The 19,953-nt window shown below is 46.0% G+C and overlaps 2 protein-coding genes across 4 annotated transcripts in view; one reads left to right on the top strand and one right to left on the bottom strand.

Moving 5' to 3' along the window:
- The window catches only part of AP3M1 (adaptor related protein complex 3 subunit mu 1), a 37,975-nt gene extending 36,472 nt beyond the window's left edge, over positions 1–1,503 (bottom strand). Inside the window, exon 1 of the mRNA XM_039547057.1 lies at positions 1,390–1,503. The gene's annotated coding sequence lies outside the window, so the exon portion shown is untranslated. The remainder of the gene's footprint in view (positions 1–1,389) is intronic.
- Positions 1,504–1,658: 155 nt separating this feature from the next.
- ADK (adenosine kinase) overlaps positions 1,659–19,953 on the top strand; it is a 560,340-nt gene continuing 542,045 nt past the window's right edge. Inside the window, exon 1 of one of the 3 annotated variants that reach the window (XM_039547061.1) lies at positions 1,659–2,001. In XM_039547061.1, the coding sequence (XP_039402995.1) occupies positions 1,940–2,001 (62 nt within the window). In that variant the 5' untranslated portion in view covers positions 1,659–1,939. Of the gene's footprint in view, positions 2,002–3,073; positions 3,205–19,953 lie in introns of those variants that run through there. The other 2 variants (XM_039547058.1, XM_039547060.1) reach the window with 2 other exon arrangements.

Genomic DNA, 19,953 nt, shown 5'->3' with positions numbered 1-19,953 from the left:
TGGGCCCAGAAAACTTAGGTGCTTTATAAATAATGATAAAGTAAACTTTCACTATAGATCTTGACATAATGGAGCACTTTGCTTAATATAATATTACATTTCCTTAATATCGAGCTTCTGGATTGCATTTTTTTGAAAGATTGGAATGTTATGTGACTACTTCTGTGAAATACACATGGGTGTGGCTGTTAGAGAAAGGATCAATTTAAAGACTTATTTTAAAGAAAGTCCTTACTTGACGTGTGAAACAGACTATTAAAATTGAAAGAATTTGCTTTTCTATGCAAATTTACTTCTCGCTCAGTTCAGACAATAAAAACAAAGCCAACACACTACATAACTCTCAAATGAGCTTTTAAGCACACTGCAAACCAAAATATACTTCTGTCCCACACAAGTCTAGTGTTTTTATTTCTAAACTAGTTGTTAGCATCAGAGAGTCTGAATTTAAGGCAAGTCTGTTAAGAAAATTGACACACACACACACACAACTCCTATTCTCATAGTTTTTAAAATGCTATCATAAATGAGAACCTGAATATGATAAAAATTGTGATAGCATCACAATTAAACTCTGATACAAACCTATTCTTGGGGGGAAGAGGTTTCATACAACGACTGAAGTATAAGAGCTGAGAAGTATTAGGACAGTAGCAAATCATTTTCTCTTACAGCACGGAAAGCTTCCAGAATCTAAAGCTAAATCAGTGTAGTAGTAACAATAGTTCTTATGAGTGAAATCCAATCTGAAAACCAAAGGCTCAGTACATAGCAAATTAAAACACAACCAGACATTAGATCGCATTACAGCACAATTTATGGAGGGGAGGAAGGAATAGTTACATCAACTGAAATGTATTTTAAGTTTTTTAAAAGTAAAGGAGTTGCTTAGTGAAACTTAACTGGGTCTCTGTCAGACTGTGTGTTTTTAAGACTTTTTCATTAAAACAAGTTTAACCAGACAGGAGATATTACCCAGCAAGAGCGGAAGAACTAGAAATTGACACATAAAAGATAACATACCTTCGATTTCTTCTGAACCCTCTCTCCCCACAACCCCCGCCCCCAACAGAACAAAAAACCCACCTCAGCACACCTTATTTGGCTTGACGACGACCACGATTCTGTTGTTAACATAAATTCTTAGCATTTCACAGACACCACGCAAATGTTTACAAACATTAAACAGGATAAAGGTAATAAATGCTGAGAAACAGCAGTGGGATGAGTGCCTGGGACCTTCACGGTCACAGAAATCTATGCAGAACAAAGAACTATCAATTTCTGTTTCGAAAGTATCAGCTCCACCAGGTATCATAATAACATTTTAACTTAAGAAAACCCGCAGAGACGATCCGCCCGCGAACTCTAGGACTAAGACATATTCACCTGCAGATCCCGAGCCCCGGCTCACACTCAGAACAGCGACCCACACCCCCCAGAAGCAGTAGCAAATATGGCTGTGAGGACCCAACACACCCCATGCCTCCTCCCCCGCCACACGCACAGGTGTCTATGTGACTGCCTTCATCCGTGCAAGACTGTATGTTGGAATCGCCTATGAATCTGTAAGAAATTATGCCACGCTGGAGCCGCTTTGAGTCTGGCCATCTGTGCATTAGCATCTGACCTCGGCGGCGTTAATTTAAACCAGGTCATTATTTGCGTTACAAAGAACGAGGGGATTTGGATCAAATGCCCAAGGCGATATGATTCTCCAGCAATAAAGGCAGTTGGACTCATTCGGCAATTGCCACGTTATTTTAAAAGTGGGTACCCCGCTCCTGACCAATTATTGAATCAGGCGCTCTGTAGCCCACTTTGCTTCCTCCCCTTCTCCTGCTGCTGCTGGTTGCTTGTTGCCCTGGTTGGAAGCTGAACTGCAGCTACAAGAGGATCGTGACGAGGTCGGGCTGCGCGCCTGCTAGATACACTGAGCATGAAGATGGCAGCGGAGGAGCCACAAGCCAAGAAGCCCAAGCTGGAACAAAACCAACTTAGGTAACAAAACGAGAGCGAGAATGAAAGTCAGCGTCACCCCGAGAGCGTGCATGAAAACGGGCAGCAGGGAGTGTTTGCTAGTCAAGGATTCTTTTGTAAATCTCACTCTGCCCCGGCTAAAGGTTAACCACGTGCTGCTCAACTAAGTGCAGCCTGAAAGTCACCCCCAGCTGGGATGTACAGACACAGTAGACCAGAACGGCAATGGTGTTACCGTGTAGCTGGGCGTACTTGGGCAGCCTCTGTGCGACAATACAATAGAACAATTTCATGTGCTTGTGCGTAGTACAGTTATCGGCTTCTCCGTAGCCGGCGCACGTTGTCAATTCCTGGGTTGCTTTCTGTAAAATGCAGTATATCTAGCCCAGGCACTTTAACACTGCGGTAGGCACAGATTACCTTGTAACCGTTGAATATGTTGTTAGGATTTGTGTGTTTCTGTAGGATTCTTTAATTATACTCGTTACCTGTGGCTGAGGACCGGCGTACTCTGACACTAATGCCAGGTTATGTTAAAATAGTCCCAGGGAGGAGGGTTCTCTAGTGAATGTGTTCCTGGTATAATATTTAGTTCCTTTCCTCCTTTTGTGAGTAGGTACCGGTACGTTCCTGGATTGTTTAGGTTGCTATCTGGGGTTGTTGCTTCTGCCAAACCCCCAGTCCTTCATGTTATAACCATTGCACACTAACGTATTCCAATTCAGGAGACAAATGTCAGTGAGTTGAAAATCGTAGCACAAAGGACAATGAGAATTTTGTTTTAAGCAGTCGGGTTGCTCTTTCGGTACGTCGGAGTTGTGGGTTTGCAGTATCTCCTCATACACGTGGTTGTATCATACATGCTGCCTGCGGTCTTGCTCTGAACTCCATGCATTTGGCGGAGAATCGAAAATCAGAGTCATGTGCCGTGAGGGGGAAGAGGATCGTTACACTTTCCTTCTGTCCCGTGTAGCCGGATTTTATGTAGAACTAGATGATGTCCCTCCATGAAACCCTTTAGGCATGAGTACCTAGGCACTTAGGTTCTTCCTATCATTTCAGCCCCCAGCAGACAGCAGTGAAAGAAACAGTGTCCTCTTGAGGAAATTGACAGTAGGAGCTGCAGAGGAGGGAAAAATGCCAGTCCTTGCTAGTTCATTCAATGACAGATAAGGACACAGCTGCTGGGTGCCAGGAAGGAGAGCACTGCTGTTAAGCCTGGAGGTAACTTCCTCACAGCTGCGTGGGGAGGCATTTGACTAGTCAATGTTTTCCCCAGGAATTGAAATTAGGGGGAGGTGTTCAAATTTACAGCAGGGGTGATGGCTGATGAGTAGAGCTGGATTAACCTTTTGTGGGCCCGGCACCAAGCATATTTCTGGGCCCCCCAAGGGTGCGGGGGGGGTCGGTCCCCGGAGTGAGGGGCCAGATGGGGCAATGGGACATGGCATAGCAGGGGTGGCCCCACTCCGCCCAGCCCAGTGCAAGGGCACTATTTATAAACCGGCAGTTGCCAGATGCACAATGGCCTGCCCAGCCCTGTGCTGCCAGCATGCTCCTTCCCCTCGGGAATGGGCCCATGTCGTGCCATACAGCCCCCTTGCCCAACAACAGAACAACCCCCCGATTCCCTGTGGCCAGAGCCCCCTGGACCCGCTATGCCCAGCACCCCTGCCACAAATGCACAGTGCCCTGCACAACACCATAACTGTCCAGCACCCCACACAGAATCTCTACTCCCTAGTGCCCCAACACACACATCTTCCCTGCCCCCTCACAGCCCAGCACTGCCCCCAGGTCTTCCAGAGGCCCACTCCCCTACACCCTGCCTCCTGGCCCCACGCACCAGCTCTTCTGAGATGTGACTGTGTCTGCCAGGTTGAGCTGCCAGTGCAGCCAGGGCTGGTCCTGGGGCAGGGAATCACTCTGGCCCCTCGGGAGTGGCGCGATCAGCCAGGCCAAGGCCTGCCCCGCTTGGGTTCCCTCAGCACCCACTTGCCTTGAGGGGCCCAGCCAAGCCCCCCCCACACCTGGCTGAGACTGGCCAGGCTTGTGCATCAGTCCCAGGTGGCTCAGCTCCGGGAAGACAGGTGAGGGCCCCACAGGTGGTGGAAAGCAGAGACTATCTGGAGCCAGAGGTGCACTGGGGTCCAGCCAGGAGGCTGAGAGAAACTGGTGGGTGGGGTCAGGGATTGGAGAGGAGCCCTCTGCCGGCTGGCTGAGAGGAGCAAGTGGTGGGCGGGGCGGGAGGGGAAGCCGGGGGGGGAAGCCAGCGGGCTGGTGGGGTCTCAGGGCACAGCGTAAGCAGAGCATGACGGAGCCCCTTATGAGCATGGTCCCAGCTCCATGGCGCCACTGGCACCATTGTAAACCCGGCACTGCTGACGAGGGGTAAGACTGTGAGGATGAAAGTGGCATGATAGTAAAAACTGAAAAATGTTTCACAACCATTTTATTAGATTTAACTCATGTTTTAAAATTACACAAATTAAAGTTGGCTACTGAAGCCTACTATGAAGCATTACATCTCATCCTTCTTGTAATTTTGCACAGCTCTATTAATGAACTTCTTGAATGCAGTGCATTCATCTTTGGTGGCTTCTCTTGTGTCTGGTACTGCCAGTCCTTCATGATATGCTCCTGATCAGGCAGAAGGTGACTCCTTTCAGAACAGAAAATTCTATTCAATGAGGAAAAAGAATGCTCAACGGTAGCTATTATGACTGGGAGTAGCAAGAGATGGATTCATACTTCTTTCATCCCAGGAGACATAGCACAAAGATTGGGTTGAACCACTAGTGATGATAAAGAAGAAGTTGAAATCAAATCTTCATTTGTTCATCTTATGATATTCCACTCTGTTCAGATTCTTTATTCTGTCCTGATCACCTGGCAGCCCCATTGCTGGTAGTGCCTCACTCCACTTAACTATTGGTGTTTTATAAGACAGGCATCTGTAAAAGCTACATAGAGGTTAAGTAGAATTCAGAAGTTGCTGTTGCAGATTTGTAAGAATCACATCTGTGTATTTTTGAGCTGTCTTAACAAACACATCTTGTCCTCTTCACTTAAGGAGTCAATATAAGTGCCTTAATTAGTCAACTTCTCAATTGAAGTCGTTGTTTCTTCCATTACCGTTTTCAATGTATAGAGCTCTGAAATAGCTTCTATTGCTGGAGAAAGGTCTACTACTGTTGTAGCAGGTGCCTGGATGGCATTGTTTAATGACCCAAGTGGTTTCAACAGTAGACTTACAAGAGAGAGAATGGCAATAATTTTCTCTGAACTTAGTAGTAAAAGTAGTCTCACTACTTAGATCCGTCCCATCTCAGTGGATACTTTCCAAAGCCAGTAATAATGGTTTCAGTAATTTTAAGACAACAGGCTTATGAGAAAGCCAGTGGGTTTTCCAGGTTGGACTCATTTGAACTTCAGTCCCAGTGTATCTTCTGTTTTTTTCAAGATGTTCAATCCTTTTGGACTCTTGCTGAAAAAAAGAAGACATTAAATGTATGGCTTTTTAAATTTCTTTTGAAGATTTGCAGCTCGTACTATTGCTAATTGGAGTAGATGGCCTCCGCAATGTGTATAGGAAAGATTAGGGTTACGTTTTTCTCTGAGCAAAGCTTGTACTCCACTATGTCTTCCAGAGAAGGTTGTAGCTCCATCAAATGCACAAGCAGCCATCTCTTTGGGGTTCAGTTTATAAGCATATAACTCTTCGAAGATGTGGGTTGTCACAGATGCAGCTGATGTGTCTTCTATAACCTGAACATCTAGAAATGCATCTACTGGGCTACCATTGACATCAAGATAACATATGCAATGGCTTAATACTTGATGCCCATTTGCATTGGTGCATTCATCAGCCATGTACGCACATTTTCTGAATGCGGTGAGAGAGTTCTTCACTTTTTCAACTGCTGAGTTTTTCACTGTTGCACTGCATGCTTCTAACCAGTCAGTTGAGTTGCTTGCAGAAGGATAGTGAGCATTTGCCGGTCTTGGTTGGAACCAGTGTCCAACTTCACGATTAACAAGTGTCCATGCACTTAACATTGGCCTCCAGTTTGTAGTGTGTGGTATCTCTTGCTTAAATAGAAAGTATGATGCGACAGCCATGTTTGTTCTCATAAACTGTGTTGTGTCTCCAGCATCCTTAACAGCCTCATTAAGTACTTCTTAAAATTGGTTTTGACAGTGCCTGGCTTCTAAGGCTTTCTGCATGTCGATGCAGTCCAGAGGCTTGGTATTTTGCAGTCTTTTCACATAGGTTGTCAGCATTGGTTTGCTGATCAGTCTGGCAAACAAGCGCCTCCACTTTTACTATATAAATCAAGGGCGGGCAAACTTTTTGGCCTGAGGGCCGCATCGGGTTTTGGAACTTGTATGGAGGGCCCCCTGACGGCCCCCCCCAGACTCCTGGCCTTTCCAATCCCCCCGTTCCCTAACGGCCCCCCTGGGATCCCTGCCCATCCACCCCCCTGCTCCCTGACCCCGCCCCGGAATCCCTGCCCCGACTGCCCTGTGTCGCCCCATCCAACCCCTCCTCTCCTTCCTGACTGCCCCCCTGGGATCTCTGCCACATCCAACCACCCCTTCTCCCTGATCACCCCCGGAACACCTGCCCGCCCCCCACCGCCCCATCCAACCTCCCGGGACCCCCCCACCGCCTCATTCAACCTCTGTTCCCTACCTTCTGACTGCCCCGACCCCTATCCACACCCCCGCCCCCTGATCACCACTCTGAACTCCCCTGTCCTCTATCCAGCCCCTCCTGCCCCCTACCCCCTTACCGTGCTGCCTGGAGCACCGGTTGCTGGCGGGGTGCTACAGCCGCGCCGCCCGGCTGGAGCCAGCCATGCACAGCGCAGTACAGAGCACCGGGTCAGGCCAGGCTCTGCAGCTGTGCTGCCCCAGGAGCTTGTTACCCCACTGCCCCGAGCATTGCGTCGGCAGTGCAGTGAGCTAAGGCTGTGCCGGGAGAGGAGGGAGAAACAGCAGGGGAGGAGCTGGGGGCGAGCATCCTGGGCCAGGACCTCAGGGGCCGGGCAGGAGGGTCCCGCGGGCTGGATGTGGCCCATGGGCTGTGGTTTGCCCACCTCTGATATAAATCTATGGTACACCCACATCTTGAATTACTGTGTGCTGTTCTGGTTGCCCCATCTCAAAAAAGTTTCATTGGAGTTTGAAAAGGATTAGAAAAGGACAACTAAAATTATTAGGGGTATGGAACAGCTTTCATATGAGGAGAGATTAATACGACTGGGACTTTTCGGCTTGGAAAACAGACTAAGTGTATGTCTACACTTACAGAGTTTTTGCGCTGTGAGTTTCACTGGTGATGGGGAACCGGTGAAAGAAAAGCGCTGGTTTGTGTATTCACTCAATTCCTCAGGCATCAGAGAGTGTTTACACCATCAGCTCTTCCATGGCTGATGAGAGCAGCTCTGTAGGGCGGCTATCCCACAGTGCAGCTCTCTCAATAGGTCTTGTGGGAAGTGGGGGGTGAGTGGAAGGCATTCTGGGTCCCTGCTCAGTGCCCTGTGCTGCCCTGCTTCATGTCTCAGAAGCCCCATTACTTCCTGGTTTCTTCCCTGGCATTTTTTTAAAAACCTCCTGCTGTCTGGCAGCTTTTGCCTGCCGCATCTACAAACAAATGGAAAGGGAGCTTCAAACTTCAAAAAGTGGGAGGGGCGGACGTCTGTGTGTCAGAGCAGCAGAGACGCTGGCCAGAGTGGCCACTTTTGGAAATGTGGGAGATCCTTCAGAGGCCAAAGGGTGTTTACACTGATAGAACATGTCTTCACTTTCACAGCAGCACAGAAAGAACAGCGGTAAGAGCTATATGCCTCTCATGAAGGTGGTTTTCTTTTTGCAGTGAAACTTCAGAGTTTCACCGCAAAAAGTGATTAACAATAGTAGACGCTCCCATGGTTTTAGCACAAAAAAGGGACTTTTTTTTGCTTTAAATGGTAAGTGTAGACATACCCTATGAGGGGATATGATAGAGGTCTATAAAATCGTGACCGATGTGGAGAAAGTGAATAAGGAAGTGTTATTTACTTCTCCTGATAACACAAGAACTAAGAGGTCGCCTATGTGAAATTAATAGGAATCAGGTTTAAAACAAACAAAAGGAACACACAGTCAACCTGTGGAACTTTTTGCCAGGGGATGTTGTGAAGGCCAAAACTATTTAACAGGGTTCAAAAAAAGAACTAGATAAGTTCATGGACAATAGATCCATCAATAGCTATTAGCAGGATGGGCAGGATGCAACACCATGTTCTGAGTGTCCCTAGCCTCTTTTCACCAGAAGCTGGAGTGGATGACATGGTATTGATCACTCGATAATTGCTCTGTTCTGTTCATTCCCTTTGAAGCACCTGGCATTGGCCACTGTCAGAAGAGAGGATACCGGGCTAGATGGACTATTGGTTATACTGAGTCAAACCATTCTTAAGTAAACAAGAAATTATAATGTTTAGTGCGGAAATGCCCCAAGATAATGATCTCTCGAGCTTGCAGTAATGTGAGATAACAACCTTGGCAAATAATGCATTTTAAAAATCTTGGCCTACTAGGAAATGTCACAGTCTAGCATTCTGGAGCAAAGTCACTAAAACATTATCCAACAACCAAATGTTCCTTTAACAGTACCACTCCCTTCTCCCTCTCCCCCATTCATAGTTGTTGTCCTTTGTCAATGGAGACCCAAAGTTCAGAGGTGCTTTTGCATGCGTTCACTTCCCACACTGTGGGAGGGAGAAGGCACCTTACTCTTTCCTCCAGCCACTCACTGCTTGCTCTGGCCACTGTTCATTATGCCACCATTCACTCCACCTCTCCATTGCCAATGGCCATGTGCCATCACCTGCTGTCACTTGCCACAGTGACTTCTGTGTGTCAGTCTCGAGGTTCCACCAGCTCTCACTGATTTCAGCTCTCAGTGGGGGGACCTCGTTGCTAATGGAGGCCAGGCTGTCTCTTCCACAGAAACACTGTCCCACAGCAGATCTAAGCCCTTAGGCCTGATTATCAGAGCTCTCCCAGCGCTATAAAAAAATCCACCTCCAAGAGGGGAATAGCTTCCAGCACTGGGAGTGCTGGTGCACTGTCTACACTGGCACTTTACAGTGCTGAAACTTGCAGCGCTCAGGAGTGTGTTTTTTCACACCCCTGAGCAAGAAAGTTGTAGCGTTGTAAAGTGCCAGTGTAGACAAGCCCTTAGTGAGTGCAGTTCAGTTCAGCTGAGGGTGACCAGTGCTTAATTTGTAATGAAAGAGGTGCCAGGGCTCAAGCAAATTTTTTTACTTTCATAACTGATGTGGCAAGCCCAGAGGTCCCACATGAACTACCAAGCCTAGATGTGCCAGGGCTCAGACTTGGCAAAAATTAAGCATTGAGTTCCATAACACTAGCTAGATTTCAGTGTTAATTAAAAGGTAGTATTATCACACTGAGCATTGCTACATGATACCTGAAGTATTTTTTATGCTATCTGAGGAAAAATGACAGGTTTCAGAGAGGTAGCCATGTTAGTCTGTATCAGTAAAAACAACAAGGAGTCCTTGTGGCATCTTAGAGACTAACAAATGTATTTGGGCATAAGCTTTCATGGGCTGTAACCCACTTCATCAGATGGAGTGGAAAATATAGTAAGCAGGTATAACTATACAGCACAGGAAAAGATGGGAGTGGCCTTACCAAGTGGGGGGGTCAGTGCTAATGAGGCCAATTCAATTAGGGTGGATGTGGCCCATTCCCAACAGTTGACAAGAAGGGGTGAATATCAACAAAGGGAAAATTATTTTTTGTAGTGACCCTGCCACTCCCAGTCTTTATTCAGCCTACTTTGATGGTGTCAAGTTTGCAAATTAATTCCAGTTCTGCAGTTTCTCACTGAAGTCTGTTTTTGAAGTTTTTGTGGTGAAGAATGGCAACTTTTAAGTCTGTTATTGAGTGTTCAGGGACATTGAAGTGCTCTCCTACTGGAATGGTTTTTTTTGAAATGTTACAATTTTTGATGTCTGATTTGTGTCCATTTATTCTTTTATGTAGAGACTGTCTGGTTTGGCCAATGTATATGGCAGAGGGGCATTGCTGGCACAAGATGGCGTATATCACATTGGTAGATGTGCAGGTGAATGAGTTAGTTCAAAACAGAAGCATGTAGATATACAAATAAAAAGAGTCATTTTGGAATTTGAGTTGGTTACAATATTGCATAAATGAACATCATAAAGCAATGAACAATTTGAAACATGGCTTGACATAAGGGGCTTAGAGTCCAATGGTAACTACTGGTAATTCTTTTTTTTTTAAATGCAGCATTAAGCAAAGGTACTTTAACACTGGCATGAGAACAGTCGTCATAAAAAGTCACAGATTAACTATTCCTCCTAAATTAAGCTTGGCATTTTTTTGTGTCAGTGCAAAAATTGGTGTATTTCAGTGATTTGTTCTTTTAGCAGATGAATGACTGTTTTTCAAGTCTAATAATAGGAGATGTTGACAATTGTGAATAATGGAAGAGGAAAAAATATCTGCACTACAAAAACAAACAAAAAACTAAAACCAACAACAAAACTACCAAAACCAAGCAAATAAAATATTATAAGCAAAACTATAAATCTGTATTTAAAAAAACACAGTTAATGCCAGTTTCCTTAAAGTAGTTCTTAGCATGAAGAGAGCCCGGGAATACAACACTCTGCTCATATAGCTAAACACAGCAAACTGCATCTTAATCAGATAAAGTTCCACCTGAAAAGTTAAAGCAGATACACTTATATTTTAAAATGAACCATACCACATGTAATCCAACACTTCAGTAATAAAGTATATTAAAAAAACTGAGAGGGCAATCTGTTGTGACTGACAATCAAAGGATGTAACAGACCCAAGAAGGGTTGAAAATTTACCAAGCAGCTACTAGCTGGAGGTCAGCAGGAAAGATGGGAGGCCTCTCCCAGCATGGTCAAAGGACACTACCAAGTGGGAAGCTCAAAATGCATGTTTTCCCCCCCAAATGGTGCTTTGCCTGGAATCTGGTGCTCCTTCACCTCCCCCTTCAACATCCATCTGTGGCTAGTTGTTGTCTATCAAACTTAAATTTTCCCTCCTCAGTCAGTCACTCTCAGGGTATGTTTACACTACGAAATTAGGTTGATTTTATAGAAGTCAATTTTTAGAAATTGATTTTATAGTCGATTGCATATGTCCCCATTAAGCGCACTAAGTCAGCGGAGTGCGTCCTCACTACTGTGGCTAGCATTGACTTACGGAGCGGTGCACTGTTGGTAGCTATCCCACAGTTCCTGAAGTCTCCACCACCCATTGGAATTCTGGGTTAAGCTCCTAGTGCCTGATGGGGCAAAAACAGTGTCGCGGGTGGTTTTGGGTACTTGTCATCAATCGCCCCTCCCTCCGTGAAAGCAACAGCAGACAATTGTTTCGCGCCTTTTTTCCTGGGTTACCCGTGCAGACACCATACCATGGCAAGCATGGAGCCCACTCAGCTCACCATCGCCGCTGCTATTGCGGGCAAGTCTACTGTGGGGGCTGCTGTGATCCAAGTAGCCAATGCAACCATTGACGTTCTGTTATCAAGGGTAGTGACTCTGGGAAATGTGCGGGCCTTTTTAGATCCATCGAGGCGCCTGGACAGACATGGCTATCCTCCTCTTAGAGCACCAAATGGGAGCTAGAGACTCCAGGTCATTCTCTTCTTTAAGTTTCATCTCATGGAGATTCGGTCCTGCCTGGAATATCATGTGAGCTGGAAGCTTCTGCCTCAGGCTGCTCTCCCAGCTGGCAACACCGCGGGGTTGCACCTACCCCAGCCTACCCCTTGCTCTCATGGCTCACGAAGCCTGGACAGTAGTAAGGAGCAATTCAACTATAGGCTGAGCAAGTGCAAAATGGTGATAGAATGTGCCTTTGGACGTTTAGAAGCTCGCTGGCGCTGTTGGTCAGACCTCAGGGCAACCAACATTCCCACTGTTATTGCTGCTTACTGTGTGCTCCATAATATCTGTGAGAGTAAGGGGGAGACGTTTATGGCGGGGTGGGAGGTTGAGGCAAATCGTCTGGCATCCGATTTTGAGCAGCCAGACACCAGGTTGATTAGAAGAGCACAGCAAGGTGCGCTGTGAATCAGAGAGGCTTTGAAAACCAGTTTCATGACTGGTCAGGCTTTGGTGTGACAGTTGTGTGTTTCTCCTTGATGCAAACCTGCCCCCTTTGTTGATTTTAATTCCCTGTAAGCCAACCACCCTCCCCCCTTCGAAATAAGCTAACTATTGTTTTGAAACCATGCATTCTTTCTTTCTTAATTAAAAAAAAATGAGATAACGGACAAGGTAGCCTGGGTAGGGTGTTAGAGGAGGGAATGACAAGGCCACATTGCTTATTGTAGCCACACTAAAAATCAAACTGTTTGAATGACAGCCTTCTGTTGCTTGGGCCATCCTCTGGACTGGAGTGGCTGGGTGCCCGGAGCCTCCCCCTATGCGTTCTTGGGTGTCTGGGTGAGGAGGCTATGGAACATGGGGAGGAGGGGAGGCAGTTATACAGTGGATGCAGCGGGGGTCTGTGCTCTTGTTGTCTTTCCTGCAGCTCCAACAGATGCTTCATCATGTCCGTTTGCTCCCCCATTAGCCTCAGCATTGCATCCTGCTTCTGCTCTTTGCACTCACTTAATTCTTTCCTGGTTTCTGCCACTGAATGCCTCCATGTATTAAGCTGTGCCCTATCAGTGCAGGAGGGCTGCATGAGCTTGGAAAACATGTAATCGTGAGTGCATTTTTTTTCACTTTCTAATCTGCGATAACCTCAGGGATGGAGATGATGGGGGAGCGTAGAAACATTCTATGGTCTATGATTCTTGGGGGACTGCATGGTTACCTGTGCTGCTGAGTTCGCCATGCTGACCAAACAGGAAATGAAATTCAAACTTCCTGGGGCTTTTCCTGTGTACCTGGCTAGTGCATCGGAGTTCAAAGTGCTGTCCAGAGCAGTCACAATAGCTCCTGGAGGCCAATACCATCGACTTGTGTCTGCACTACCCCAAATTCGACCTAGCAAGGTTGATTTTAGTGCTACTCCCTTCTTCAGGGAGGAGTACAGAAGTCAATTTTAAGAGCCCTTTAGGTCGACGGAATGGGGTTGGTTGTGTGGATGCATTCATTTTTAAATCGACCTAACGCGGCTAAATTCAACCCAACCCTGTAGTGTAGACCAGACCTCAGTCATTATTTTTGCTATCCTTAATTTCTAAACATAGAATTAACGACAGAATAAACCTAGTAATGAAACAATGTGGATCATTGTTAATGCTGTCCCAAAACAAGATATAAAGTCCATAATAGTTGTTCCATTGTTTACAATTAAAGGGTGCCTATAGACCTGACTGTTGCATGTTATATGTGGGGTGGTTAAACCTTAAACTGAACTAGAAGCTGAAGTTATTTACATAAAACAGCAGCTTGCTTGACACACACACTATCTTGTAAAAACAACGAGGAGTACTTGTGGCACCTTAGAGACTAACACATTTATTTGGGCATAAGCTTTCGTGGGCTAAAACCCACTTCATCAGATGCATGGAATGGAAAATACAGTAGGACTAACATGGCTACCACTCTGAAACCTGTCACAGTATTTTGTGATAAGGATATTGCACTTTTGCCCTGAGATCTCTACTAGGTGCCAATTGACTTCTCAGCAGTGTGTAAAAGGCATTGTTTATGACATAATAAAGCCTTAAATGATCTGGGACCTACTCAAGAGACTCTCTCCCTGTGACAAGTTTCCGTAAGATTGGAGTTTTAATAGGTCTGTTGACTGAGGATTGCTTTGTAGGAGATGGGGAGAAGAAAAGCACTGCTGCTTGTTTTTTTTGTGTTTTTTTTTTTTTTTTTGCGGGGGGTGGTGGTGGTTGGTTGGTTGTTTTTTTTTTAACATTGTGCTTTTAATTGATTTCAGGATACCCAGAGCCTGGGATAGATGATGATTTAAGTTGCCTTGGGGGGAGAAGAGAGAGAGAGAGAGAGTGTTTATAGAAAAAACTAAACAAACAAAAACTGTAATTAACTAGTATTTAGGATCTAATCAGAATGGTTGCTGCAAAGGAATATCATGCCTCACTAAACTTTAGAATGCTTTGAACTTGTCAGTAACTAGTTGATACCCCCAAAATGGATGGCATTATTTATTTAGACTCTCAAATGGTCTGATCTTTGACTAAGTTCCTCCATATCAGATTACTAAAAGAAACACAGTAGTCATGGGGTCAGAAGCAAAATATTGTCAGGGATCAAAAATTGGCTAGGAAACGGAAAACAAATAAATGGTCCATTGCCATCATGGCAGAAAGTTAGAGGTGCAGTGCCACATGATTCTATTCTAGGACCCGTGTAGCTTAATATATTTATCACTGATCATGGAAAAAGGACTGAGCAGTGAGATGGTAAAATATGCAGATGACACAAAATTATATAGGTTTATCCAAGTCTACAGAGGACTATAAGGAACTTCAGAAAGACTTAACCAAGCTAGGTGAATCGGCAACATGATGGCACATCAAATGAAACTCAGTGCATGGGAAGGAAAAATTTGAACTACTCGTACACCTTATTGGGTTCTAAATGAACTTTACCAACTCAGGAAAAGGACCTGGGCAACACTGTGGACAGCTCAAGGAAGACCTCTGTTCATTGTACAGCTGTGGCTTTAAAAAAAAAGGCAAACAAAATGGTAGGATATGTAAGGATAGGGATGGAGGATAATACAGAAGATACGTCATTGCATAAATTGCAATATATGACATTGCATAAAGTTTTGCTGAGATTATAAAATTTGAAAATTCCTCTAAAAAAATTCTCTCTATGTATGTGTATATGGAACAGGCAAATGAACCACTTCCCTGGGAGCTCTTCCTAGCAAATGCTATTCTTTCCTGTGATAAAATCATGTCAGCTACATTATCATTTTCCTGTGGATGCTCTGCATCTCTTATATTGATTGGAGGTCATGATGTAGTTGGCAGTTTAAAGAAATTGATTTGTCTACATGTAGAATAGGTAAGCATTGAATTTAGGCATTGGTATTAAAGTAAAAATACAAAGCACAATACCCTCCTTTCTCTATTAGTATTAGGGAACTTATTCTCCTTATCCCTGGTATACACTACGAGTGTAGGTCGAATTTAGCAGTGTTAGATCGATTTAACCCTGGACCCGTCCACACAACAAAGCAATTTTTGTCAACTTAAAGGGCTCTTTAAATCGATTTCTGTACTCCTCCCTGACAAGGGGATTAGCGCTGAAATTGACATCGCTGGGTCCACTTTAGGGTAGTGTGGACTTAATTTGACGGTATTGGCCTCCGGGATCTATCCCAGAGTGCTCCATTGTGACTGCTGTGGACAGCACTCTCAACTCAGATGCACTGGCCAGGTAGACAGGAAAAAGCCCCGGGAACTTTTGAATTTCATTTCCTGTTTGGTCAGCATGGCGAGCTGATCAGCACAGGTGACCATGCAGAGCTCATCAGCACAGGTGACCATGCAGTCCCAGAATCACAAAAGAGCTCCAGCATGGACTGAACGGGAGGTACTGGATATGATCGCTGTTTGGGGAGACGAATCTGTGCTATCAGAATTCCGTTCCGAAAAGATGAAATGCCAAAATATTTGAAAAAAATCTCTAAGGGCATGATGGACAGAGGCTACAACAGGGGACTGCAACAGCCGCGTGAAAATTAAGGCACTCAGGCAAGTGTACCAAAAAGCCAAAGAGGCAAACGGCCACTCCAGGTCAGAGCCCCAGACATGACGCTTCTATGATGAGCTGTATGCAATTCTAGGGGGGCCCCCCACCACTACCCCACCCCTGTCCGTGGACACCTGCAAGGGGGGAGTCTCACGCAACAGGGATGAGTATTTTGGGGATGAGGAAGATTAGGAGATGGAGGAGGAGGTTAGAGCACAGCATGCAAGCGGAGAAACCATTTTCCCCAACAGCCAGGAACTGTTTATCACCCTGGAGCCAATACCCTCCCAACTACGGACTATGAAGCTGGAGAAGGCACCTCTGTTGAGTGTACCTTCATAAATATAATGCATGGTTTAAAAGCAAGCGTGTTTAATGATTAATTTGCCCTGAAGATTTGGGATGCATTCGCGGCCAGTACAACCCCTCCTTTTAAATGGCCAACCCAACGGGTGCTTGGTATGGGAAAGGAGGGTGCTGCTGTTTGAAACCATTCCCACATGTTATGAAGGTTGAAGAAGCCGAAAGACTATGGCTTACCATGGCTGCCTGCAAGACAAATTCTGTTGCCTGGCCCTGCATGTGTGATCTCTTACACCAAACTGGCAGGCCCTCAATATAAGAGGCAAAATGTGACCTTGTACCAAAAGCACATGTGCTATGTAATGTTAACAGCTTGGTTCACCATGAAAGAGTCTACCCATTGTTCTCTAAAATGTGTCTTTTTAAATACTACTGTCCCTTTTTTCCTCCCGCAGCTGCAAATGTTTCAATGCTCCCCCTGTCATCTCCGTCCCAGAGGCTAGCGCAGATAAGAAGGCGAAAAAAACACACTTGCGATTAAATGTTCTCTGAGCTCATGCAGTCCTCCCACACTAAAAGAGCTCAGCAGAATGCGTGGAGGCAAACAATGTCAGAGTCCAGGAAAGCAGAAAATGAACGCAAGGACAGGAGGGACGAGCAAGATGAGAGGTGGTGGGAGCAAGAGGAGAGGTGGCGGCAGCGCGATGATAGGAGACTGGATGCAGTGCTGAGGCTACTGGGGGATCAAACTGATATGCTCCGGCGTCTGGTGGAGCTGCAGAAAATGCAGAGAAGCACAGACCGCCGCTGCAGCCCCTGTGTAACTGCCTGCCCTCCTCCCCAAGTTCCATAGCCTCCTCACCCAGATGCCCAAGAATGTGGGGGGGCTCTGGCCACCCAATCACTCCACCCCAGAGGACTGCCCAAGCAACAGAAGGCTGGCATTCAATAAGTTTTGAAGTGCAGTGTGGCCTTGTCCTTCCCTCCTACCCTCATCCACCACCCCACCCGGTGCTTCCTGCTTCACCCACCCCTTCTGGGCTACTTTGGCAGTTATCCCCATATTTGTGTAATGAATTAATAAAGAATGCATGATTTTGAAACAATAATGACTTTATTCCCTCTGCAAGAGATGATCAAAGGGGGGAGGGCAGTTGGCTTACAGGGAAGTAGAGTGAACCAAGGGGGTGGGTTTTCATCAAGGAGAAACAAACAGAACTGTCACACCGTAGCCTGGCCAGTCATGAAACTGGTTTTCAAAGCTTCTCTGATGCGCAGCTTGCCCTGCTGCGCTCTTCTAATCGCCCTGCGCGTAATCAGCAGCCAGGCGATTTGCCTCAACCTCTCACCCCGCCATAAACTTCTCACCCTTACTCTCACAGATATTGTGGAGCACACAGCAAGCGGCAATAACAATTGGAATATTGGTTTCGCTGAGGTCTAACAGAATCAGTAAACAGCGCCAGTGCGCTTTTAAATGTACAAATGCACATTCTACCACCATTCTGCACTTGTTCAGCCTATAGTTGAACAGCTCCTTACAACTGTTCAGGGTTTATGGCTTCATGAGCCATGGCATTAAGGGGTAGGCTGGGTCCCAAGGATAACTATAGGCATTTCAATGTCCCCAGCAGTTATTTTCTGGTTTGGGAAGTAAGTCCCTTTCTGCAGCTGTTCAAACAGACCAGAGTTCCTGAAGACGCGAGCGTCATGTACCTTTCCCGGCCATCCCACATTGATGTCAGTGAAACGTCCCTTGTGATCCACCAGTGCTTGCAGCACCATGGAAAAGTACCCCTTGCAGTTTATGTACTGGCTGCCAAGGTGGTCCGGTCCTAAGATAGGAATATGCATTCCGTCTATCGCCCAACCACAGTTAGGGAATCCCATTGCAACAAAGCCATCCACTATGAGCTGCACACTACCCTTGATAGCAATAGCTTAGTGATTGTGTTGGCTACTTGGATCACAGCAGCTCCCACAGCAGATTTACCCACTCCAAATTGATTACCGACCGACCGGTAGCTGTCTGGCAAGCTTCCAGAGGGCTATCGCCACTCGCTTCTCAACTGTGAGGGCTGCTCTCATCTTGGTATTCTTGCACTTCAGGGCAGGGGAAAGCAAGTCACAAAGTTCCATGAAAGTGCCCTTACGACTGATGACATGTACCCAGAACCACCCGCGACAATGTTTTTTGCCCCATCAGGCACTGGGAGCTTAACCCACAATTTCAATGGGCGGTGGAGACTGTGGGATAGCTACCCACTGTGCACCGCTCTGTAAGTTAATGCTAGCCACAGTATTGAGGATGCACTCCACCGACTTAATGCGCTTAGTGTGGACATACGCAGTCGACTGTATACAATCGATTTCTAAAAATTGACTTCTATAAAATCGACCTAATTTCGTAGTGTAGACATATCCTTAGACTAAGTTATCAAGCACACAATTGTTAATGGTTTTTAGGAAGAGTTGTTGCTCATAATTAAAGTTGAATTTGGGCCCTAGTCTATTTGATATGTATAAAAAATGCAAAGTTTTTTATTAATGTCACTTTACAGTTAGCTTCTTTGCTAAATTACTTGTATTTCATGCATTTTAAAATTATTCCCTTTCGGGACTTCTTTCAAGTAAAGGAAGATTGCACAATTTTAGGGGAGAGGTTTTATTGTGTCTTCTTTCAGCTACCAATCCAAATCATTCATTCCCGTCACCCTAATCGGGGTATGGGCCGCCAACAACAGATCTCCAGAGTCCTCTATCCTGGGCCATTTGCTCTAGCTGGTTCCAGGTATAGCCCATTTTTGTGCTATCAGCCTGAAGGTCGCGTCGCCAGGGTGTTTCTTGGACGGCCTCTTTTCCGCTTGCCTTGGGGGTTCCACTGCAATGCCTGTCTGGTGATGTTGGTTGGCTGCTTGCGTAGTGTGTGTCCTATCCAGCCCCACCTTCTCCTTCTAATTTCTTCCTCTACTGGGGGTTGACGGGTCCTCTCCAAGAGGTGGATGTTACTGATGGTGTCTGGCCAGCGGATCTGAAGAATCCTTCTAAGGCAGCTATTAATGAAGGTCTGGACCTTTCTAGTGGTTGTTTTAGTTGTCCTCCAGGTTTCAGCTCCATACAGTAGGACTGGTTTCACATTGGAATTGTACAGTCGAATCTTTATTGCCAAAGACAGCTCTCTGGAGCTCCAGATGTTCTTGAGCTGTAGGAAGGCTGCTCTTGCCTTACCAATCCTTGCTTTGATGTCTGCGTCTGTGCCACCCTGCCGGTCGATGATGCTGCCTAGGTAGGTGAAGGACTGCACTTCTTCCAGGGGGCTTCCATTCAGTGTGACTGGGTCATTGCTGATGGAGTTGATCTTGAGGATCTTGGTCTTGTCCTTGTGGATGTTGAGGCCAACCTGTGATGATGTGGCTGCCACTATGTTGATCTTCTCTTGCATCTGCTGTTTGCTGTGTGAAAGGAGTGCAAGGTCGTCGGCAAAGTCCAGGTCATCAAGCTGGGTCCACAATGTCCACTGAATTCCGTTCCTGCGCTCATAAGTGGATGTCTTCATAATCCAACCAATAACGAGGAGAAAGAGAAATGGAGACAACAAGCATCCTTGTCTGACTCCGGTTCGCACCTGGAAGCTGTTTGTGAGCTGCCCTCCATGGATCACTCTACAGTGTATGCCGTCGTATGAGTTCTTGATCAAATTAACCACCTTTGCTGGGATGCCATAGTGCCGAAGGAGCTTCCAGAGGGTCTCTCGATCCACGCTATCGAACGCTTTCTCATAGTCAACAAAGTTGATATACAACAAGGAGTTCCACTCCACAGATTGCTCGACTATGATGCGGAGCGTTGCTATCTGGTCCGTGCATGATCTATTCTGCCGGAAGCCTGCCTG

This window comes from Mauremys reevesii, linkage group 7, assembly GCF_016161935.1.
Source record: "Mauremys reevesii isolate NIE-2019 linkage group 7, ASM1616193v1, whole genome shotgun sequence".
NCBI lineage: Eukaryota > Metazoa > Chordata > Testudines > Geoemydidae > Mauremys > Mauremys reevesii.
This window is presented reverse-complemented; position numbering and strand designations above follow the sequence as displayed.